This window comes from Capricornis sumatraensis, chromosome 14 (assembly GCF_032405125.1).
Source record: "Capricornis sumatraensis isolate serow.1 chromosome 14, serow.2, whole genome shotgun sequence".
In the NCBI taxonomy this organism is placed as follows: domain Eukaryota; kingdom Metazoa; phylum Chordata; class Mammalia; order Artiodactyla; family Bovidae; genus Capricornis; species Capricornis sumatraensis.
Genome location: NC_091082.1, coordinates 82,654,137 through 82,679,381, shown reverse-complemented (window position 1 = coordinate 82,679,381; position 25,245 = coordinate 82,654,137). Strand labels below are relative to the sequence as shown.

The following is a 25,245-nucleotide window of genomic DNA, read 5'->3' as shown; positions in this document are numbered from 1 at the left end:
GGAGTGGGGGTGTCTGGGCTCTGGGGGTGGGGGTGTCTGGGCTCTGGGGGTGGGGGTGTCTGGGCTCTGGGGGTGGGGGTGTCTGGGCTCTGGGGGTGGGGCTTTGCTTACAGACAGTTTTGCTGTTAGGCTGCTTTCTTGATGCAGAGGTGGAAACCACCCCCTCCAGGGGCGGGCAGCCAGATCTCTTAGAAAGACGTTCCCACACGGTGTCTCGCTGTTGTGCCCGGAGCTGGGGGCAGGGATGGGTGACAGCTGAGAGTTCACAGGCCCTGGTTCCTTCCCATGGTCTGGCATCTTTTGCATATGCACCTCTTCTCAGAAGGTGTTCACGAAGGGCATGGCTCCTAAGTCGTAGGCATTCTCTCTGCTTTTCTTTCTGCAACTAGGAGCATCAGCTTCCCTGAGAGCATTCCTGTCTCCCCGCAGAGAGGGGAGCAGTCAGTAGGCCCAGACGAAAGGCAGCATCCTGGTTGGTACCCTGAGATGGCCAGCCTCACCCCCCACATCCCCACACGGTCCCCTTAGGCCTCGTGGGGAGACCTCTGCTCTGGTCTTCAGACACACCCAGCTGGCACAGAACACAGAACAGATGTGTTTCAGTATCACTTTAATTACATTATTTACACACAGCATTTTTTATTCAGAAAAACAAACAAAAAATCCACCCCATCTTCCTATCTCTGGAAAATTCTATTTCCAACCGTCATTGAAATCAGGATCCCTTTTCACCCTTCTGGAAAAAGAAAAAAAAAAAAAAAACCAAGGACCTGGGTCACCTGCAGAAAAGGTGGCTTATGGTGAGGGTCCTCTGGAGAAGTCCCGGGGCCCTGACCACATGGGGTGCAGAGCGGCTAAAGGGTTCAGGGTTAGGGAGACAGAGACAGAAGGAGTCTGCTGGGAGACTGAGGCCACAGCTCAACCCAGGAGTCAGGGACAGGCGGGAGGAGGCCGTCGAGAGAGAGGTGAAGGTCAGAACCTAGCCTCAGAGCAAAAGGCTTCCTTCGAAGCTCACAAGTCAAGAGATCTGGTCCCATGGTCCTGTCCACTCTGACCCACTGGCAGAAACAACAGCCCCAGCAGAGGCTCTCCGTGGCCCTGCAGAGACCGGGACCAAGCTGTGTGCCCTCACCCCTCTGCCCTTTGAGTGGGAACCCATGTGTCCACATGTATCACCAGGCCAGGTCCTCCAAACACACAGACTCTGGACCTTGTTCTAAAACTTGGAGTCTGGTTCCAGGCTCAGCCAGAAAAGCTGCACAGGCCTCAGTCTACAGAGGTGGGGGTGGGGGTGGGGGTGATTTACCTGTGGAGCTCAGGGACCTTAGAGAGCAAGAGGGGAGCTGGTGAGTAAACGGTCAGTGCCTCAGAGAGGGGAATGATGGAGATGGGTTAAGATGGCATGATTTTCTGGCCGGTCATTACAAACGGGCAAGTGCGAGGGATTGCTTTGGTGTTCCTAAAGTAGAGAAAGAAAAATACAAGGAAGAAACAGGAAAAGGTAACACCTCTTGGGACGAAATCACAGTCCAGAAAAGCCCCTGCTTTCCCCTGGAAATTCCTATAATGAGGCAGAGAGGAGGGGGAGGAAAGGGGCCCCTCTGTGGAAGTTGCAAGACCATCTGCCCCCCCCACCCTCCACCCCCCGAGGAGCTTCTCAGCATCTTGGCTGTGTGCATCACACCTTTCCTCAGAGTAGCCCAATGGTGGGTGCAGGGAGGTGAATGAGTGGCGGGCAGGAGGACCCCTTGGCCTGGTACAGGGCGGGCCTCGGGGATGGCTTCCCTGGGTATGTGTGCTGGGAAAGGGGGGATGGTGAGGGGGCGCCACTCTGGCGCAGAGGCTGCAAGCGCTCAGACCCAGGGAGGGGCTCCTCCCTCGGATCCCTCCCGGCCTCGCCCCTCCCCAGCCACGTCACAGTTCGGTATCAGCTACCACACGTTGTCTCGCTGAATGGCCGTTTCTGGAGGTGGCCTGGCCGGTGCCATTCTCCTGAGCCCCTCGATTCACAATGGCCTTTCCCTGAGCCTCGAGGGAGGCCTCAGGGCCTGAGCTATAGCCCTGGCCTCCACCGTTCTCCACGTAATAAGGGTCTTCGCCCTGGATGGTGTATAAATAAAGGAGCATTATCTTGTAAGCATGGGAGCCAGGTGAGGGGGAGGGAAGGGGAGGCGGGGGAGGGGGAGGGGGCTGCAGCTGCGTGTGCAGACTCCTTTCTTCCTGAAGAGCGCTCAGGGTTCCAGCTCCTAGAGGAGAAAGGACAGAGGAGAGGCGCCACACAGTGCCATGGCAGCTCGAGAGCCAACTCGCACCAGGAACTGGGCTGTCCCCAGAGGAAGCCAGGGGCCAGAGGCCAACAGCCAAACCCTCCTCCAGACCACTTCAAGAGTCGAGTTTCCTTCCACATGTCCCCTTCTTATGAGACACTGGGTACCCACGGGCCTTTAATATGCTTGCAAAGAAGTGGCTGCTTTAGCTGCCTGTTCTGGTTTGTATCCAGCTAAACTATCCCAGGGACCACAATAAATCAATGATGCAAACCAGCTATTACCACGGTGAGGGGGGCGGGGCCCCAGTTCATGCCCCCCTCCCCCATCTACTACATATTGTTTGGACTCGTCCACAGACACAGTAATGTGCGTGCACACACATTCCTGTGTGAGGGCACAGAAGTACCTCTTCTGGTATTTCTCCTCCCCTTCCGTGACATTCATGGACCTCCCCAGGAGACCTAGCTTCCTCATGTGCTTTGCCCTGGAGCCCAGAACTGACCAGCCTTTCTCCTGCTGGGCTCCAGCTGCGGCGGTTCATCAGGAAATAGCAGGTGGTGATCAGGATGGCCAGCAGGATCCCCGAGGTGACCAGTGCAATCAAGGTCTTCCGGGAATAGCTCTGGTGGCTGCTGACATCTTCTTCAAAGATGTCCTGGATGCCCATCTTGAAGAGAAGCCACAGAAAAGTGAGCCTTCCACTTGTGGAACGTGAGTCTTAGAAGAGGAGCCCGGCCCATGCTAGACGCCTCTGTGTGACTCAACACTGAATACACCCAAGAAGACACAGACCTCAGGGGTTTTCTAAACAGGACTTAAGACTGGTATCTCTTCATTAAGCTGAACTGTAAAATTTTGTTTCAAAGATAGAAGGGCAAAGACTTTTGGAGAAGGGTGGAGAGGTAGGAAGGGTAGGTAGGTCTGGAGAATATGATTACTTTCTCCCCTGAGACCCCTCATCTCCACGAACTTACCTCTCTCAGGTCAGACTGGTACCTTCTCAGAAGTCTGATCTTGCTGGAACTTTCTGGAATGAGAAACAGAGTTTGCTGCATCCAGAAGCTCGAACAGCTCCTCCTGCACTGTTCTAGAAGATGCTCTGACAGTGAGGGTAGATCTCAGAGGGTCTTTCCCAGACTCAGCACGGCCCTGCTTGCCGGCACCTCTGCCCTCTGAGCTACAATGCCTGGTTTCTACCCAGCATCCTCTAACCCCAGCCCACCTCCCCGTCTAGTCCCTTACCTGTCCTGTTGGTCAGGACCAGCAGCAGGCACTGAGGCTTCACCTCAGACTGGGCCAGGAGCAAGGAGCACACCTCGGCCTGTTCCTCCTGACACAGGACTCGGGTCAACTTCTCTTCATTGTTCTTCTTAAACTCCTCCTGGGACAACAGAGAAGAGTGGTGAGCAGGACATGGGGTTGCTGGTATCCTCTGCACTGTATCTGGAGTCTCAGGCTATAATTTGGATTAAAGTCCCACTGTTACCCTCAAAACAAAAAGAATCCTTTTTTCCCCCCTAAAATTCCAAGTGGAAAAAAAAAAAATCTTGCAAACTTCATATGTGCAAAAACACAATAAGAAAAAAAAAACTCCAAAATTTCCCAAGACCAAAAGGTGGTCTTAGCTGGCACTCTATGATGTCAGAGAACAAATTTAGGAACCATTACCTTATTGAAGGATTGCCCATGTAAACCTACACTATCCAAATTAAGTTCAAAAGAAATCACCAATAACACAAAATATTAACAGTGCAATACTGAACTCCGGGAGATGGTGATGGGCAGGGAGGCCTGGCGTGCTGTGATTCATGGGGTTGCAAAGAGTCGGACACGACTGAGCGACTGAACTGAACTGAACTGACTGAATACAAAATGAAGATAAAACCCTCTGTTTCAAGTTTATAAGAGGCCCAGATAGTGAAGGAAAAGCCAAGGGAGGTGAGGAGTAGAGAAGAAATTTATGACTATAGATGCAATGGGATCCTCGTCCCTTCCCTCTCAGTCTCCAAGGGGTCGCACAGACAGCATGGCTCAAATTCAAGTGGGGCTCTTGCCTAGTCTTCCATTCCCTGTCCCCACTAGAGACACGGAACCCAGTTTTATATGAGGTGGACAGGTCGCTCCAGGTTGCTGGCTGACTGGTCCATGGAGTCAGACGCTCAGACTCAGAAGACAAACTCTGACAATTCTTCAACAGTAAAGTCCCAGGAAAGGGATGAATTAGAAGCCCTGGCTGTTCCCCCTCCTCAGTCTTCCAGGATTTATTCCAGCAGCCTCCGAAGGGAGTGGCCTGCTCTACCCAGAAAAAGAATCAAAACCAAGACTCTCTCCTCGGTCCGGATGGCAGATGGCGGGGGAGGAAATGCCTGAGCAGCTCTGACAGCTTTCCTGTGAGGGGAAAACTGCTGGGGCGTGCGAGGGGCATCAGAGCTGAGCCTCCGTGGAGGAGAAAGCTTCCTGTTTGCGGAGCGGTGCTGCTCTGGGGGCAAGGCCACAGGGCCCTCCCAGCTTGGCAAGCAGCCTGGGTATTTTCCTACTGCTGCGGCGCAAGGCAGTAAAACCCAGGCTCCTTTGCTCCTGCACAAGGCAAGGCCAAGATTGGCCTCACGTCCCAGCTTTCCTCTGCCAGCTGGAATTCGAGGCTTTGGGGAGGCCAGACAGCAGGGTGAGTCCAGCGGGAACCTCAGAAGGTCCCCAACAGCCAAGCTTACAGAGAGATGAGTCCTCAGGCCACGGCTCCTTCTCCCTTGGGAGAAGGACAGATGAGGCGGGTCTCCAGGGAAGTCCCAGGATAGGAGCTCCTCACAACAGCATTCGCTGTGGGGAGTCTGGGCACCACACTGGATGTGATCAGCAGTCTCCTTCCTATCTGGGCTCGTGTCCCCTCGGACTTGCCTTGCTGCTCCGTGAGCACCTTCTGGATGAGGAGGAGGGAAGTCCCTGCCTGGATGACTCTGGGCTCGTAAGCTGTCTCTGGCTGACATGTGTCTCGTTCCCGAGAGAGGCAGGGGGACGGGGCTCCTGGACAATCTAAACAAGTCAAACAAGGAGGCCCCTCCTCGGTGTGCTGAGTCCTATGAAGCTCCGCCTCGATCAGACTCAGCTGTTCCAATGGTGATCAGGACTGCGCGAATCCCTCCATGCATGCGTCGTGTGTGTGGTGTGTGTATGGAGCGAGGCTAGCAATGAATTCCACGTGGTCAGAGCTGTTGGTGTGTATGCAAGGCCATGAAGATAGATGCCGCCTCCTATGTCTCAGGCACTGGTTCTAAGTGCTTTCTGCATGTTGACTCACTTACGTTTCACACAACTCTGTGAGATGGATACTATTATTGTCCCCATTTTATAGATGAAGAAACTGAGGCACAAAGAGACTTCAGAGTTGACAGAGCTAGTCACATGGTAAGAACCCTAAGAGAGGCACAATCAGGTACTGTGGACATGTACAGGAGAGTGAGCACACACCTACTTTGGGGTTATCAGAAACATCTCAAAATAGGCCTCACAGAATGGACAGACTGTACGCAGGAGAAGCTGGGAAGGGCCTTGGGAGTGTGGGTGCCATCCTGAGGATGCTCAGGCCTGTGTGAGCCTGCAGCCTTCACAATACGGGCTGCCCCGGGAATGAAGCAAATGGCCTTTCCCCTTGGAATTTCATCTTTCAAGACTCGATTCCACCTCCCCTCCTCAAAGAAGCCAGTCCCCGTGTTCCAGCAGGCTGGGTATCCGTCCTTGCTCTGCTATTTACTAGATTCTTTGCAAGTCATACAGCGCATCTGAGTGTGAGGTTCCTCAGCTGAAGACTCAGTAGGGGTGGTGACTGAAGAGCTGGTCTGTGAAGAGTGTCTGACAAGGTGCTGGGAACCAAGTGGGCATGGGGTAAATGGCAGCTGTTCTGAAGCAACACCTCCTAGACTGTTCGCCTAGAATCTACACGCTGATGTTTAATCACATTCTGCCTTACTGCTACTATCATTTCTCTGTGACTAGATTGCACGGCTTCTTAGTGGGGGCCGGGGGGGATGTGGGTGGACGTTAAATAATTTTGAACCCAGAATGCACAGATCATAGCACCAGAAAAACAAGAACTCGGTGAACTCTTGTTCATCTTAACACCCCAAGTGGTTTGACTTCCACACAGGGGCCCTCCGCCCCTTGTTTAGTTTCCTGGACTCGATTCAGGGGAATAACAGTAGCCAGCCAGCCTCCCTCCTACTCTGGAATCCAACAGCATCAGTGAATTGTGTTTGAGCCTGGACAGAAGCAGGTGGATCCTGAACAAAGCACAATGCGCCTCCGGATGCTTGAAATAAACATCCTCCCCCAAGAGAGGCTGCAGGCAGGCATCATGGGACAGTGGGCAGGAGGAAGCCACGGCCTCACCATGTTGCTCATGGGAATCAGACTGGTGGACCCCTAACTTCATCAGCTAGCACATAATATTTTATAAAAGCAATTATCATCATCATAATAAAACCACCTAAGGTTTCTAAAGCAGCATTCTCAAACTTTGCAAAGACTCAGCATGTTAAAGAAGCACACTAAATACTGGAGTAGGGGGAGAGAGGGACGGGTATTTTTCTAAACTTTAAGATATTACTCAATCTTACAACTCTAGGATCAGTGACCTCTCTATCTCCCTTCCTCCCTCTCTCTCAGTATTTTATTGACTTTGGTGTAAGCTTGGCAATGCAGCTAAAATCTCTCTTTTCATATAGAGACTGGAATAATTAAAGGACCCATTACAAGTCACACAGGTGGGCAGCTGACCAAAAGTTAGGGAGTCCCAGATATCAGGTTCTTTCCAGAAGACACACTGTCTTCATCAGTCCCCCATCTGCAAGTTATTTTTTCTGCATGGAAACTGACCTTTAGTGTTTGAGTGGAGGGCAAGAAAGACACGGGCTGGGGGACATTATCTGGAGGCAGCCTGCCTCCGATGAAGTAAATGTGACAGCACAAGGGGGATGTGAGCTAGCTGAGTAAATATCACCCCTGCTTACAAACATAACGTGGTTCTAAAGAAAGGCAGTTCTGAAAGACAAATTGGAGGGCAAAGGACTTGAATAGAGATTTCTGCAGAGAACATACACAAACGGTTAGTAAGCACATGAAAGGATGCTCAGCATCATTAATCATTAGGAAATGGCAATCAAATGCACCTCACATCCAATCAGATGGCTACTATGAAAAAACTGAAAATAATGAGTGCTGGTGAGGATGAGGAGAAACTGGAACGTCTGTGTCCCATTGATGAGAACAGGAAGTAGTGCAGCTATTATGGAAAACAGTATGATGATTCCTCAAAATTTTAAAAATAGAGTTACCATATGATCCAGCAGTTCCATTTCTGGATATATACCAAAAGAAATGAAGTAAGAGTGTTGAGATATCTGAGCAAACATGTTCATAACAGCGTTATTAACCATAAGCCAAAAGGGGGAAGCGACCCAAGTGTTCATAGGTGAATGAATGAATAAAATTGGATATGAACATACAATGGAATATTATCCAGCCTTAAAACAGAAAATTCTGACACATGCTACATCATGGATGACCCTTGAGGACATCAGACTGAGTGATTATATATCAGTCACAAAAAGATAAATACTATATGATTCCACTCATACAAGGTACCTAGAATAACCAAATTCATAGAGACAGAAAGAATAGTGGCTATCAGGGAGAAGGAGGAGGCGGGGGAAAAGGGAAGTTGTTTAGTGGGTGGAGAGTTTCAGTTCTGGAAGATGAAACGAGTTCTGAACGTTGATCACACAACAGGGTGAGTGTACTCAGCAGTACTGAACTGCACACTTAAAATGGCAAAGTTCATGGTATGTATATTTTACCACCATTACAATGACTCCTTGGTAGATTCCCCTGGATCTGTAGACAATAAGAGAATAAGGGCTTCCCTGGGAGCTCAGCTGGCAAAGAAGATGGCAAAGAGTCTGCCTGCAATGTGGGAGACCTGGGTTTGATCCCTGGCTGGGGAAGATCCCCTAAAGAAGGGAATGGCAACCCACTCCGGTATTCTTGCCTGGAAAATCCCATGGATGGAGGAGCCTGGCAGGCCCCCCGGTCCATGGGGTCGCAAAGAGTCGGATAGGACTGAGCAACTCACACACGCATAAGAGAATAAAGTAAGCTTACATTCTGAAAACTATGTGGGAAATCACAACCACGACAAAGTAAATTAGCCTGCCGTTGCAGCAGAGAGAATGAACGTCAGACGTGGGTGACACGTTCTGCAAATAAGGCTCCTGAGATGTAGTAACAGCTGCTTGACAAGAGTATGGGATTACCGTCCTCTGGCTGACATAGGTGACCTCTATCTAGAGGTGAAGCACAGGAGCAAAAGGAGAGTAGCTGGGACAGAAATGTCTGCAGGATGCACGTCCAGGAGGCAGGCCGAGTAATCCCCATAGCAAGAGCTAGCAGACTGGATCCTCACTGTCTACCAGTGTAAAATGAGTGTTGGAGAGCTGAGAACAATGCTTATTTCTGTTATGGGAACATATTAGATGGAAGGGCATGACAGCCTTACATAAGTACTCGAGGGTGTGATGTCAGGGGGACCCACGTCCTTCATGCTTCTCATTAGGCCTGAGTTTCCCCTCGATGAGAACCAGGGCCATAACGCCCTCTGATGCCCAAGGTACGAAACCAACGTAAGGAAGATTAGGAGGCACCACACCACTGTGGGGGAGAGGCTGATTATCAGAGAAGCATGCAGTAGGGCTCATGGAAAAGGAATCTGGGGAACAAGAGCTGTGGCCCAAAACTCTGGAAGAAGGATTGCTGCCTGAGGGCTGGGGAAGAGGAACCCCCCAGGAAGACACGGATCAACCGTGGCGGAAGGAAAAGGGAAAAAAAGAAAACCAGCACTGCATAGGTGCTGCTATCGAGTTGATTCATCACGGGCAGCGCAGAAGCCTTCTTTAGGATATTGGAGGAATTACTATCTTTCCACATCCCTACTCGCAGATTCTCCCCAAATTACAGTAGAGTGCGGATCTTTTCAGCTGCGGCATAAAGTAGATTAGACAGGAAAGGCCTCAGAGAGAGAGCGAGACTGCAGCACAGGAAAAGCCGTTATTTCTGGAGCAGCAGTAAGGTTCTGGCACTTATCTGGTACGATGACCCTCATTAAACGTGAACTTTGAAGAGCAGTGGACAGACATTTAGAATAAATCGTCTGCGATTAGCTCTAAATCGTTTGTATGAAGAATTAGTATTCTGGCACAGAGCACCGCAATGCACAGGAAAATAAGTGCTCAGCCAAGATAATACAGAGAGAGAGAGAAGATGATCATTTCTCTTGGCTATAATTAGCAAACTGTTGGGCAAAAAAAAAAAATGTTTTTTTTTAAATGAGTAGAGTTGAAAATCAGCATCAGAAACACACAGAATCTTAACGTGGACACCCTGTATATTCATGCGTAACTATTTTACAAGTTGCACTTAGCTATTCCCATTGCGTGAACCTATGTCTTCCAAATTTTTGTTGTTTTTTAAAATTGTAAGTTAAATAATTTTCTTAGGTATAATTTTAGAAGACCTGTGAGTTAGAATGACCCAACTGATAATCACAAGATACCAACAGTCAAAATGGACAAAAACAAGTAACCTAACACCCTCTATAGACTACAGTATATACCCAGACTCTTTCCAAAATACATGCATGTCACATGTCATATATATGGTTCCCTGAAATGGATTCCCAACTTGTAAGAACATGCTTTTTTTCTGTAAGTAAATATCACTCTTCCTATCATTCTTTCTTTCATCCAGGAAATTGTTACTGTCAGGAAGCTGGATTTACTGAAACAAAGCAAGGAGATCTGCTATCATCATTAAAAATTAATACAGTGCAGAACAGTTTGCCACGTGATAAGACAGGAAGTGGCATGAAGAGGCATTACTACTAAAAAGCAAGACAAAAGCAACATATTATGAGAAATGACATGAAGGTTTACCTTAAAAATGAAAAATAATCATTAAAAAAAAATCTCCTGGAATTAATAAGCATGTTGAAGAAAATGGCTAGACCCAAGATAAATATGAAGAACTCAATGAACTTTCTAATATACAAGAAACAATCAACTGGAATATATCGTGGAAAATCTATATAGTAAGTCTTAAGAAATCCATAAAACCTATAACATTTTAAAAATTGAAAAAATAAAAAGACACAGAACAATACCAGAGGAAAAATAAGAAAAAAATGGTGAGATTTTAGAGTGGTTCCAATTAAAATTTTAATGGTTTGGTGGGGTTTTTTGACTTGCTGTTTCTAAAATTTTTCTAAAAAAATAGATGAAAAATTCCTTATACACAGGTCTTTGTATAGCAAAGACCTGCTTGGCTAGATCTTGAAAGTGTTGATGTATAACACTATAAGGGCTTCCCTGGAAGCTCAGCTGGTAAAGAATCCACCTCCAGTGCAGGAGACCCCGGTCCAATTCCTGGGTTGGGAAGATCCCCGGGAGAAGGGATAGGCTACCCACTCCAGTATTCTTGGGCTTCCCTGCTGGTTCAGGCAGTAAAGAATCCTGCAATGTGGGAGACCTGGGGTCAATCCCTGGGTTGGGAAGATCCCCTGAAGAAGGGCATGCACCCCACTCCAGTACTCTTGCCTGGAGAATCCCATGAACAGAGGAGCCTGGCAGGCTGCAGTCCATGGGGTCAAAGAGTCAGACATGACTGAGCAACTAAGCACAGCAGAGGGCACAGAAAAACTTAATACAAACTAAAGGAAGAATCCCAGTCAATAAAGGAGAGAATCATTGAAAAAATAATGCTAGGGGAATTGGTTATATGGAGAATGAAGCATTTACAGCAAAAAATTCTCTCTATATTAAAGAGTTATATGAAAATAATAATAAATTGATTTTTTAGGTGACTATATTTCCTGAAGGACTTTCTTAACATAAAAGCAAACCTAAACCGGACTATATATTATAGTATGCATGTGTGCGTGCTCAGTCATATCCAGCTATTGGCAACCCCATGGACTGTAGCCTGCCAGGCCCCTCGGTCCATGGGATTTTCCAGACAAGAATACTGGGGTGGGCTGCCATTCCCTCCTCCAGGGGAATCTGCCCAACCCAGGGATGGAACCCATGTCTCTTGCACTGGCAAGCAGGTTCTTAACCACTGAGTCACCTGAGAAGCTTATACAGTACAATAGAGGAGAGGGGAAAGAAAATTTAAATAAAACCATCTTTGCCTTCTTTGTCCACCAGATGGGGCCTCTTACTCCCTAAATCCAAAGCTCAATATTCAAAGCAGCCTGTCCATGTTAAACTGACCCTGCCTCCACCCAACTCGCTCCTTTCAAGACTCACCTTAAGGAGGTTCAGAAGTAATTTCGGGAGGAGAGGGAGGGGGACGGAATGGGCAGAGGGGTTTGACTTACACAGCTGGAGGTCTCATTTAGCTTCAGGCAGATGCTGTGGGCCAATTTCACTTCTTTGACTCCGGAACATTTTATTTCAGTCTGTATTAAAAAAAAAAAGTAAATAAGTCAGCATCATTTCTTCCCCACCTCTTTTCTGGTTTGATTTCTATGACATAGGTTTTAAAGAGGTTTCAAAAAAAAAAAGAAATTTAAACATGTTGTTAGGAGACTAGAAAGTCATAAGACATACTCTTCTTTCACCTCACTTCTTAATACATCGGATAGTCAAAACTTTAGTTACTAGCCTGGGCTTGCAGGCAAGTAGTTATTTGCAATCTTGGTAAACATTGGCTTGAATGCTGCCGATATGGAAGAGGGTAGGATCTTTCCCCTTGGAGCTGTTTTCCCTCCAGCGAATTACACACTTGCAGGGGAACAGATAATGAGGGGGCCAGGCAGACTCTGGTGACACTCATTTTACTCCTGGGCCCTGGGACTCTCCAGATTTCTATTCTGGTTCCCTTAAAAACAGAAACCAGGCAGGTCTCCCATGCCTGCTGGCAGGCTCCATGCCCTCACATTTTCGACTCTTCCTGCTGAAAGCTGCTGATAGCCACAAGCCCCAAGACTGAACAAGGCAGAGTGAGCTCCACACCCCTAGTCTTCTTAGCTCCTCACTGCCTCTCTACACCTGCTATGCCACCAAACCCTCTGGCAGAAAGGAAACAGTATTTTCCCTAAACATATTGGGAAAAGCAGCACCATCAAATGCAAGATAGTTTCCAAATATGCCCAAAGGCGAGGGGTACCTTGGCCCATGACTAGACCAAGAGGTATAAGAAAGAACCACCAAGGCTTGGATGGATTCCTGAGAATCCTCTTCACTCTCTACTCTCTGAAAACATTATACCCATGGCACAGATCAGCCTTGGCACCAAACCCTACCCTTTCCCTCCCCTTTCAGCAATCTTTAAGCTGCATGTTTCTCATGTGAACTCCTATATGATCAAAATTCATTGGCTTGGACAAGCAGAGGTTAAGGGGAAGAGAGAGAGCTTGCATAGATATGAAGGGAGGGGGTAATCTGTCGTTTTTAGCCCAGTTCACCCACCTTGAGGATATTTTGGGTAGGAGAAAATGATGGAGAGGTATTAATGGAAGAAGTCACAGGGCTGGTACTATTGTATAGGGAATCCGAAATATTTCCAGGAAACGTGCTGGGCTGCAGAGTCGCCTCTGAAGTCGCAAAGCTGATGAGGGTAGAAGACGCCGTGGTGGCTAAAGAGGTCTGTGGTTGGACAGACGAGTTCACGGCTCCAGAGGCTGGGAGGGTCTCAGAGGCAGACGTGAAATTGACTGTAGACGCTGGAACTGACCAGTACACAGTGTGAACACATGCACAACGGCATAAACACACAGACAGACACACAAACACATCTCAGTTCATTCACATGGGCTCGGACTTCAACCCAGAAAAGGGAATCTGGGGAGTTAAAAATTACTTCACGTCCCAACCCTTGGCAACTCATTTCCAGCCAGCTGTTGAAACCATAGCTATAATCTAGATGTGTTAGAAATGCCCTCCAAGACGCTGAAACTGAACATTGAAACTGGTACCTTAGAGACACCAAAGACCCCCAATTTGTACGTGGTTTGCTTTCCTTAGAAAAGATCATAGATTCTTCTTTATCACTAAGCTGGACTCAGGAGTACAAGGAGAATTACTGATCAGAACGAGCAGCCCAGACATTGACTGGAGAAAACTGTCACTACAGGAAGAATTGTCTAGAACATACTTCAGGGTTCCCTAAGCATGATACTCCAGCCATTATTAAAAGGAGCTTGTATGTTTCCATCTGTGGGGGAACATAGAGGACAGAGGTGGTTTGCAAATATCCTAATGCTTTACCCAAGTGCCAGTAGCATCCTTCTGGGGGCTTGAGATGAGAAATCTTTACCTGAGGTGACTGCTGTGGTCCCATTGCTGTCCTGAGAGACATTGTAGAGGCTGGTGCTTCTAAAAGTACTTGAGTTCATGCTTTTCCAGTAGGACGTAGTTGTAGGGACAGGTAAAGATATTCCTGGGTTGGGTGACACTGTGGCATTACCAGTTATGGTTGTATTTGTGAATTCCATAGAAGCTATAGAGAAACAAAGAAGAGATATCAGAGTGCAGATCGTCCTGAAGCCTCATAGCATCACCTGATTCAGTTTCTTGACATTAGGGAGAATCCATCTAGAATATCCCCTGGCAACAGAGCAGAACAAAGACCCCCTCCTGGACAGTTGACTAATTTCCCACTAGATTTTTTCCCAAGGAAACAGAGAAAGAAAAGTTTGCATGCACCAAGCATCTAGCATAGTATTATTTATAGGAAGGAAAAGTGGCAAGCAACTGAATGAATCACAACAGGGTGAATGTTATATGCACTCAGCATACCGTAATCACTACAAACAAAAGTATGCCACAATTATAGCAGCACGAGAATATGAGGCAACGCTCATAATAGGCTAAGTAAAATAGAAAAATTTCAAATTACACCTGAGTAAGTATTGCCAAGATCTAAAATGTGGGAAAAGATGCACTTCTATTTCCTTTTGAATGTATCCTTCTCTCCATTCAATTTATTAACTCAGAATAACCACTAGATTCACACCACTGCTATGCAATCCTTTAAAAAATCTTCTTTCCTTCGTAGATTGCCCCATTACCCAAATCCTTTCATTCTCTCCCTCAGGGCCTTAAAACCTATTCTTCTCTTTTTTTTTTTTTTTTTTAATTGAGGAACTGTGGCTCACAAGCCAAAGAATCCTTTTGGGAAACTCTGACCTAGGAATCTAGCTGATGGACTAGAGAGCATATGACTTGGTTTCTTATCAAATGCTGTGGGGACAGACAGCTGGGTTCTGGATCTGCCAAATATTCGATAATTTAATGTGTGTGTGTATTAATTTTTAAATGAGGGTCTTTTCTTATTTGGATTGTTGGGGAAATCAACGAGATAACAAATGCTATAGTATAATGTTTCCAGAAGCAGTTATTCTCTGAAACTTTTCCTGCCGGTTCTTAACCCTCCCGTGTTCCCTGTGGTGCCCAGCAGCGCTATCCTCAGGTCCAGGAAGGAAAAGCTACCTGTACGGACCCTGCGCTTAAGAGCCTACACACTGTTCCTTCTCCTGCCCTCCCTGTTCCCAAAATGTGAGGAGTCCATGGAGCCAACAGAGGGGCACACTCTCTTCTAGATTGTGCGTTGGGACCAGAACTTCTTGCCCAAATGGCTCTTTGCTTACTGGAGGACCTGCATGGGTCTCTTCTCCATCCTTCCAAGGGTGAACTGCAGCTCCAGTGAATATTCTACAAGCTCAAGGCCACCAGTGTGCAGGGAAAAGGCGAGAGCTCAAGCATGTGGGTGGGGTGCCCCTTGCCTGCACGCACGATCTCTTACAGTGTGGACCAGAGCCCTGGGTAAGAGGAAGAGAAGAGGGTGGGCAAAGGCCGAGGACCATCTCTTCCTGCTAAGCCCCCCTGTGACACTGACCCCCAAGGCTCTGAGAGTCTTAAATTCAAATCTGGCCTTCCAGGTGGCCATGAAGGTACATTTTTAAGAAGATAGGAGATATTTTATTTACCAGTTCGTTGGCCTGATTTATAACTTGAAGTATTTAGACATATAATATATGGGATATGGGTCTCTACTGTATTCTTGGCTTGAGCCCTGGAAACAATTAGAGGTAGACTTGGCATCCAGAGCTCACACCCAGCAATACTATCCTCAAGGAAAGGCCCCCGGGGTCTCGGGGCACCCTAAAGCTTGTCTCTAACTTTTCTGATTGAGATCTGGGTCTGTGCTTTTCAGAGGTTTCCAGGTAAAAGCAGTGCAGAAGAACACCTCTTCTTTTCCGCAGCCTCAAGGCAGCAGTTAGGCAATGGTTTCAAGGCCATGAATTTTCTCCCAAAGGTGGGGTCAAGTCTCACTCTCCGTCATCCACCTCTCTTCCCAGCCTACTGCAGGCAGGCTGGTACTCCTGCTGAGTACAAAGCACCTGTCTGAAAATGATGGGGCACAAGAGGAGGAGAACACGTGGTATTACTATTTCCATTTCAGAGATAAGAACCTGGATCACCAAGGTTTCAGCCAAGGGGGAACGCTGCCATTCATGCAGGGCGAGGAGCCATGGGGCGCCCGAGGTTTAGCTGACCCTTGAGTAGAAGCAGCAAGAGGGTCCGGGGGTCCAAACTGCTAAGGGTCAGGATGCGTCCTCCACACTTCGGAGAGAAAAGGATGGGCTGCTGGCTGGCTGGGGCTGGGGGCAGGAGGGGTGAATCTCTCAGAATAAAATAGATGGGGAAGCAGACCCAGTGGTTTTGCCCTTAAATCAGTCCCTCTCGTCCTCTGTCATCCCCTTCTGCTGCTGCTTTCTATCCTTCCCAGGGGGCCACAGAGGAGGAGACAGTTGGATGGCATCCTCGACTCAACGGACATGAGTTTGAGCAAGCTCCAGGAGACAGTGAAGGACAGGGAAGCCTGGCGTGCTGCAGTCCATGGGGTCGCAAAGAGTCGGCCACGACTGAGCGACTGAACAACAATAAGTCCCTCTCAGCAATCTGACCCGAAGGTCTAAGTTCAGTGCAGGGGGCAGGTGGTGGGGACATTTGGACACTGAACTGAAGGACCATCCTCCCAAGGTTACCATTTCAAAGCACCACTGGCGTTCCCCCTCGACATCCCTCCTGCCCACCCTGTTTTTCTTCTTCCCTCCAGGACACCGATTCTTGGGAATCCCATCTGGCCCAGCCTGGCCCAGCCCTCTCCTCTCCGCAACAAAATCTGGGCCTGGCTGAGGTTACATCATGCTTTTGAACCCCCTCCCCTGGGGCCTCCTTCACCCAGACAAACAGTTTTGAACTTTTCCAGATGTGAAGAGAGACCCACTGCCCGTTCTGAGCGCAGAGGTGGCTGTTCCAGAGGAGTGAAGCAACCCAGCACCCCAGCCAGCTCCTGAGCCACCGGGGTCAGGCTCCCGGCTGGGGCTGCCTCCTCCCACATCCCCCTGCCCCTCTGCTAAGAATGGACGAACAGGTTGCAGGATCTGTCTGCAAATGAGGAGAGAACCCCAACCGCAGATCCACATCCCCGAGCCTAGGCGGAGTGGGGAAGCCCGTGAGACCCTTGAAAGACAAGACAAAGAGGGAAGGCAGGAGGGCAAGGCTGAGCAATGGGGTATGTACGAGCTGGTGCAGGGCAAGGCGACCCCTTGGCAGAGCCCTGGGGGCCGATCCTGACCTAGGCGCCGTGCCTGGAGACTGTCAGTGAGGAGGGCTCTTGTTTTCACAGCCTCTAGGGCTCCCTCTCTAGTGTTCCCATGAAGAGATGGGTCTTGGAGGAATGCAATGAAAAGAATCAAGACCGGCACAGGTCTGTATTTATCCTGTCTTCCCCGACATGCCCCTGGCGTTAGACCCTCCAAGGCGGATCTTTCTTTATCTCAGCTTCTCATCCCCAACTACATGTGGAAGTCATAGCAGCCTCCCAGCCAGAGCCAAGAGATGGTCAATGAAGCTTCTACCCCGTTTCACTCTAGGAACTGGAGGAACGGCCCTTACCCCAACCCAACAGAGCACTATGCCACAAGTTAGACCTGAACAAATGCCTATCTTCTGCTGTTCACCTCTCACTCCATCTGTATTAACTGTGTCTCCTGAAGCACACTATTTGCCCCTACCTACCCTACTTGATCTCAGCCCGTGAACTCGGGATAAAAGGAGACAAGGGCTTGAGCAGTTAGAGACATGAGGATTCCAAGAAGCCAAAGAGATGTCATGAAATTCATGTTGTAAACGTCATGCATTTAACCACAGGTACTTATTTCAGAGGCAATTAGTCTTGTTTGACAAAGAATCCTAACAAACGTCTTGATCTGCTATCCTAGTCAAAGCTAAAAATTAGTAAGAGACTACTAGAAGCAAACAACAAGGCAAAGCAACAGCTGAAAATGAAGAAACAGCAATAAATTAAAACCAGACACGAGCATTAAAACCCACACTAGTCTGGAACCATTTGTGGTCAGAGTAAATAAAAAATACACACTTTCATAAGTATTCACACTCATGGACATGAACCTGAGCAAACTCCAGGAGACAGTGAAGGACAGGGAAGCCTGGCTTGCTGCAGTCCATGGGGTCGCAAAGAGTCGGACATGACTTATCAACTGAACAACAACGAGAATTAACAATGGCACTGAGTTGCACCATACCAGATTATTTTCCTGATACATCTAAGTCTGAAGGTTAAAGCCCTTTTCCCCCCAATACACCGAGAAAGCAGAAACGTATGTAATAGGTTTTTAAAAGATTTCTACCTACAATTAACATATTGAACATTCTTTTAAACTTTAAAGGGCATTTACAAATCTTCAGAGATCCAGAAAGCTCTGCTATCTAAATTACTAAATTCCTGTACTTTAAGAGATGTTTTTTCCCCGTTATTTGGTCTTGTTTTTCACAGCCCTCTGAGTTGTAGTGGTGCTGTTTTTTCTTTTTTGCTGGTTCTGTTAGCCAGTCAGCCCCATTCTGCCCACCCTTTCAGGTTCTAGCACCTGGCCTGAGAGCAGTTTCTTGGAGGAGATCTTGGATCTCTTAGATGCAGAGCTGGGAAGAAGGAACAAGCCAGCTCTGCTGGGACCCCCCCAGCCTGCATTGATGGCTGATGAGAAGACAGGGGAGCCCCAGAACAGAGAGCTCAGACTCAGTAATCGGACTGTGTTGAAAGGTTCCTCTACCAAGTTCTAGCTTCATGACCACAGGAAGCTTCTTCCCCTTTCTATACCTTATCTGTAAAATAGAGATAAAAATAGCCCCTTCCTCCTTGTTCTTTGGAGGAATAAAGGTGACAGGAGGTGTAAAGCAGCTGCCTGTCTGCTAAGTGATTATCTTTAGGACAAAGGACAGGTCCCTTCTCTCCTGCTTCTAGGAGACGTTAAGACATATATCTGCACGACTTATCTGGCAGAAGACCATATACACTGTTTCCTGAGTGTAGGTCTTGTCACCTCAGTTACACTGCAGATTTCCTGAGTGCTGGAACCCTCTCTTAGACTTATTTTTAACTCAAGGCGCTGAACACAATCCTGAGTTCACAATATGCATTTGGGTTGAATAGCAACTGCATCAGGCGTGTTCACACTGACCACTTCTCTGTGTTGATAGAACCATCTCATTCAATGCTATAAGAGGAAATTAATTTAATTAAGGAAATGCCCTTGAGAGGATAATCAGAATTAGGAAAGTTCTAGAAACTAAGTCATATGGCTGAGGGCTTAGTGTTATTTCATCTAGATCAATGGTTGATGCTTGGTGCTGGTGGACCAAATTTGACCCATGGGTTGTGTGTTGTTTGGCCAGTGAGCTAAGAATGGCTTCTACAGGTTTAGAGTGTTGTAAAATAAAACAATGTAGAACATGTGTCAGAGACCACATATGGACTCCAGAGCCTAAAATATTTACTATCTGGCCCTTTACAGAAAAAAAAAAAAAAATTCACTGATCTTTGATCCAGACAGGAAGAATTTGAGGAGAGAGAATAAACAATCTTCTTCAAGATTCATTTCACTTATTCATTCATTCTTAATTTTCCAAAGTACCAGTGATGTGCAGAGGACCAGACTCAGCACTTTGGGGAGCACAAATGAATACCGAACTTTCTACTGTTCGGTGTTAGTGTCACTAGAATTTAAATAAATCCCTGTCCTCAAGGAATTTGTAATCTCATGGGGCAGACTAGAAAGGTTGTTAAGGATTGTCCTGAAGAAAGATCAGATTTAATTCTATGAGATTCAAGGAATAGAATTACAATCAATGACTAGAAGTTACAGAAAGGCTAGTTCCACTGCAATACCAAAAAAAAAAAAAGCTAATAATCATAAGATTTTTCTTTAATAGAATAAACGACTCTGGGAGACAACAAGGTACCCGTGTTCCTGGGAGCATTCAGGAAGCCTCCACGCTATCGGTCTCGGCGGGTTTGGGTCATGTGCGACTGGATCAAAGTTTTAGGCTGATGCCTTCCTATGCTACAGAGGCTAAGTTGAGGTGTGAGCACAAACCGAGAGTCTGTGGCCTGAGCGTTCCCAGGGTTCTGAGACTCCCCTTTAATGCTCAAATAGCACATCTTGGACCCCTATCCACTTCCTGGGGAACCCTAATACCGTGAGCTCTCTCAGGGGGCCTACGCTTCTCCCGGTCACCTCTTCCTCTGCTTTCATCATTTCCAGGAACCCCTGTTTATAGCTCTGAGCTCAGGCTTCTACACTGCTGTACCATGGGCTTGCCAAATACCCATTCCTTGATTCCCCCTACCCAGAGCAGCACTAACAGTGCTGCAAGGCCAGTGTGAACTGACTGAAGGTTTAAGATCATGCAGGGAGATTACAGCACAACCCAGAAGAGACAACAGCATAATCTTGAAATACCTGGCATTCCCGTGCTAAATACCCGGGCCACACCATAAGGAATTTTCCCAGGCAGGTCTTTTCCACCCTGCACTCACTACCGTTCCCCTATTGCTCCAAGCACTTCCCTCCTCTCTCTATGCTTTCCTGGGCTCGGAGTCCTTTAGCCTTTTGTCTCTTGGGTTCATCAAATACAAAGTTCCGCTTTATTTTATCACGCTCAGCAATTCAACTTCCTGTCTGTGCGAGGGTCCGGGTTTTCTCAACCAAAGACACGTTAAGGCATTTTCTTAAACAATGGAGCGGGCTACCTAGAGATGGTGCTCTCCAGGAAGGTAGCAGGGGTGGATTCTTTGCAGTTTTTTTCCCTCTTAAATCAGAAGCAGACTTCCCAGTGAAGCCAGAGGCCTTTTCCTTTATGTCCAAAGGGAAGTGATTCACTCTAGCAGGCTTTATGGTGTATGTCCTGAGACGCTGCACACCCTGGTATATATCCCTCCTCATTTCTACCACATTCTCCCAAGACACATGCATCTTTCTCCTTAGCAAAGTCGAGGGCCCTGGAGACTAAAAAGTGTAGACACTGTGTTTTTATTTCTTAGCTGAGGAAGGAAGAGAATGTTCTCATTAGGAAAGTCAAAGCCCAGAAAAATATGGAAATTCTGCCCTGGCAACTCTGAGCATTTTCTTTTGGAGGATGCTGTGTTATTCCTTTTCCATACCTTCAGATTTTCAGTTCCCCACACTCGGGGCCATTTAGTGACATCCAGCAAAGTCAATGAGAGAGGGAGATCCGGGCACCCTCAGGGTGGAGCGGGGCAACCACCCCGCCATGATCGCAGGCCTGTGCCCTCCTGCCCAAGGAGCTAAAGGAAATTGGGCAGCAAGGTGGTAAGAAGTGGAATTGTTGCTCCTTTTGATTTGCTTTTGTAAGAGTGCTAGGCCTGAGTTTATCTGCTGCAGTGTGGTCCTTCTGGCCCTGAGCTTTGGAAGACAAAGACTCTTCCACAGGAGATGAGAACTAGTGAACACGGAGGCCCAGGAGGTGGAGCCAAAGGGATGAGAAAAAGATGCCCAGGCTCCTTTTATCAGTCAAACAGGAACGCTGAGGGAAACCTGCATTTGCAAAGGCAGTGCCAGCTGGGCCGGCCCGAGGAGGGGGAGTGCTGGGGACCACGGAATTAGTCAGAGGTCCCAAGGCTGCTCCATCTTGGTCTCCATGTGGCAGCGAGTCAAGGGTGGAGTCTCTCCCCTCCGGAAAATATCTGATAAAATTCTTTTCCCTTTTCTTTTTTCCCCTCTTACACACAGCCGCAGACAGGATATGGGTGTGGGGTCAGCAGGCACGAAGGACCCAGAGGAAGAAGAGGAATGTGAAGGGGTGGGACACACTGGACAAAGAGGAAAGACAGGCCTGGAGGGCTTGGAGGAAACAGATACCCTGGGCCTGACAAGTGGGCTTCCCTAATTACCTGCAAGGTTTCTCCTCCCAGCTGGAGGTGTGATTCTGGTCACATACACACACGCGGGTCAGACCCCACCCTGCCTCTGCTCACCCCACAGAGTAACCCTGTCTCCAACGGAGAAAGTCCGCTCTGGTTCAAGCCTGGAACAGCTTCTCACAGGAACGGAAAACTCACCTTCCCAGAACAAAGCTCCGGGACAGGAGAAAACTCCAGGCCTCCCTTCTGTGGGTGCCCTAAAGTTCACGGTAATAAGGTTCACGGTAACCATACCACAGAATTTCTGCAATGTCCCTTGGTTAGCATTTCAGGTATAGTCACTCATTTCATCTACCCCACAATACATCAGAAAATGATTCCTGGTATTAAATAAAAACAAACCCCAGAAAGCTCTTGGGGAAGGCATAAAGCTACAAACTGGCCTGAGCAGTGGGGCAAGACTGAGCGGAGGCACTCACGCTCTGCTGCTCATCCCCAAAGAGGACACGCTGAAATTCTCTGTGTGTCTGCCCAGGGTTCTGCAGAGGTTAAATCACTTTCGCGTCCCCTCCACTGCAGGCCAAGGCGAGACTGAGACTGGCCAGCTGAGGAAATAAGAAAAGGGTGGGCCTCACTCGGCCGAGGACCAGGTCATCATGAGCTGTGAAGCCAAAGGAGCCTGGAGCATCGGTTAGGAATCCGAGCTGCCGGTCAACTCAGCTCGTTGTGAGGTACAGACAGCCCCCAAGGCCGTTCCCCCATTCTAGAGCTTCAACATCTTAGCAACAGCTTTTTTCCTGGCCCCAAACAGCACGTCTGGGTCCACCAAACAAGTCAACCCAGAGCCTAACAGAGCTTCCCCCGGCCTGGAGTCTCTCTCCAACTGGGTGGGCCCAAAGGGAGAGGCCTGGCTGGCTGACCCAGGGCACTCAGAGGGGCGGTGGGGCCGTGGTGGGTGGCTTTTAGGATGCAGTTAAGACTAGGCAATTGGGAGCCCTGGAGCCTGGAAGCAGAACCTGGAGCTAACAAGAGAATAATATATAATATTTAAATTCATCTGAGCTCCATGAGATGAGACGGAGAGTGTTATCCCAAATGAAAGCAATTACGAATATTGATTGCGTGCCTACCAATTTTTTTCTTTTCAACAGAAATGACAGCAAGAGCTTAAGAAGTATCCAGGCCTGCCTGGATAAGCAAAGGAGTGCACCCCAGTCTGCAGCTCTGTTCACTGGTTAGAACTTGGAGAATAGGGCACGGAAAGAAACCCCCCCAAATGCAACGAGCTTGAATTTGTGCCGGGGTGAGCGGTTGTGATGGGGAGAGGAAGGCAGAGTACAGAGCAAATTCCATTCACCCGTCCCTTCTCTCCAGGGAAGCAGGTGTGGATGCCCAGAGAAGGAGTCTTAACCTAGCTTTCCCATCTTAAATGCACCCTCACGGACTCTTCTTCACTGCAAACTCCCCCTGTCACCTAGCTTAGCCTACCGCCCTGGCCTCTGGACCTCGGACCGGGCCTCACCCCAAGCGGGCTTGGCTCCCATTGCTTGAAGGTCCAGTTCTGGCTCCCCGTGTCCGGGTGGTACGTGGGCGCCAGCGCTCCCTTCCCAGCAACCGGCTCGGCTGCCGCTCGCTTTCTGAACCAACCATCAGCTACAAACTTTTCCTTTCCTTTCCTTTTCTTCTCTCCTCCCCTCTCCCGGATTCTGGCTCCAGCTCTGCGCTCCGCGCACCTTTGGCATCTCCAGAGCGCTTTATTTCAGAGAAGAGTCTCCCGGCCTGACTCCGGGAGGCCTGGGGCGCGCCGCCCGGTTTACACCTGGGCTACACTCATGGGGTCCCCTTCCCGTCGCGTCCCACCCCCACCGACTCCCAGGTGAGGGGCCGGTCCCCACCGGGCTCTGCTGGAGCGGCCTCAGTCCCACCAAGCCAGGAGCTGCGGCAGTGGGCGTGGGCGCGGGGAGTGGGGCGGGGGGTCCCCGGGGCGGGGGTCCCCCTGGTTCCGCGGTCGCCTCCACCCGGCGCGCTCTGCCCCCGGGAGAGCGCCGACCCTCCCGGCCGCCCAGCCGGGCGGGCCGGGCGCGCGGCCCGTACTCACGCAGCAGACTCAGCAGGCAGAGCGCGGTCCAGCCCCGCGCCATCCCGCGCCCCGCGCGCGCGCCCCTGCGGCCCAGCATCGTTCCCGCGGCGACCCCGGAGAGATGCGCAGAGCGCGAGACACTGCCTGGCCCGGCCGGGACGCGCGGCTCCCCGCCCCTCCGCCCGAGCGTGGGGTGGGCGAAACGCGCTTTTTCCCCTCCCCTCCCTCTTCGGTCCTGGCACGGCCAGCCCCTCTCCTTGGCTGCCACTAACGTGAGCTTTCCGCTTAGTCCCAAAGGCCGAGGAAGTTAGGAGCGAGGCCGAGGTTGCCGCTGTTGAGGCCAAAAAAGGTTTTGTAAGGGCCCCCAGATGCCTTGTTCAACTTGATAGAGCGACCCCAGCTTCTTCAAGCTCACTTCCACTGAACTTTTAACCCCTTGGTGTCAGCCTTACAGGTATCCAGGGCAGGTTTCCTCTGATTTTTTTTTTTTTCTTTTTCCTCCTTTCCTTTCCTTTTTGTTTTTCTTGGTTTTTAAGTTTTAAGCTGAGAACAATCTTGCAAAAGGAATCTACTGGTAAGGACCTGAGTTTACAAGTGTGAGCATTTTTGCTAATCAGGTAAAAACAGGGAAGCCAGGCAAAACGTACCCCGTGTTAAACCTGATGCAGACTGCGATGTGTGGTAACGATGCAGAAAGCCTGAGCAGGACACGTAAATGACGGTAATTGTTCATTTTGTTCCCCACCCCCCTTACAAGATTTGTTTATTTTAATTTGGAGGGTTTTTATTTTTCTCCCTGTGACCGGCCCTACTTTCTCACATAGTTTGATCCTGTCACCAGCATCATAAAGACAAAGAACTCCACTAGCACCTGGGATGCTTTCTCCCCAGTCACCCCAGCCCCCTCTCCAGTCCTGGGGCTGAGACTCTAGGGGCTCCATCCTGATCTTCTATCAGAAAAAAATACTTCTCCTGACTCCACCACCTTTTACCTAGTTGGTCCTGGAGCTCCCGTACTCAGGAGTTGTTCTGGATGTTGGTAAACTGAATTACTGAACCTGGGAGCTAGGAGGTCAGCCTAGTTACAGACCTGATTGTGGGGGTGGAGTTGGAGGGATAGAGGAGCCTGGAGGAGCAGATGATGGCACCCGGAGCGGGGAAGAGAAAGCACAGTCTTGGAGACCATGCTCTGAGATCCTGAGTGGGCTCGCAGGATTACAGATATCCAGTCCAGTCTCTTCCACGATGACCGCAGCACCGAGCTCAAAGGGACAGAAAGCCCAGCACCCTCAGCTCCTCTCTGATTTCCTTCTCTGCAGAGACCCCCTGGCATTATGAGAGTGGAAGCGTGTCCAGGTCTAAAAGTAAAACCCAGAACTTCCACTGTGGTCTTGCTGCCTGACTTTCCTTGACAGAGGAAATAAAGCCTTGCATCACAGAAGGAGGCCAAAGCCTCCCGAAGCCGACTTGGTAGCACATGTGGTGGTGCTATGACTCTGATAGAAAGCGCAGATGGGAATTCACATCTGACCACACTGACCACACCGTGATCTCAAGGGCCTGCAGATGGGGACAGAAAGTGTTACAAGACACATTTTAAAA

General features: G+C 49.0%; 1 protein-coding gene across 1 annotated transcript; it reads right to left on the bottom strand.

Annotated features, from left to right (window-relative positions):
* Window positions 1-720: 720 nt before the first annotated feature.
* CD34 (CD34 molecule) lies at window positions 721-23,767 on the bottom strand. The gene is made up of 8 exons (XM_068986303.1): window positions 23,662-23,767; window positions 13,632-13,814; window positions 12,785-13,044; window positions 11,692-11,772; window positions 3,513-3,651; window positions 3,245-3,297; window positions 2,773-2,937; window positions 721-2,100 (listed from the first exon to the last, which is right to left on the bottom strand). The coding sequence occupies exons 1-8, from the start codon at window positions 23,738-23,740 to the stop codon at window positions 1,915-1,917; spliced, it is 1,146 nt and encodes a 381-aa protein (XP_068842404.1). The 5' UTR covers window positions 23,741-23,767; the 3' UTR covers window positions 721-1,914.
* Window positions 23,768-25,245: the final 1,478 nt, after the last annotated feature.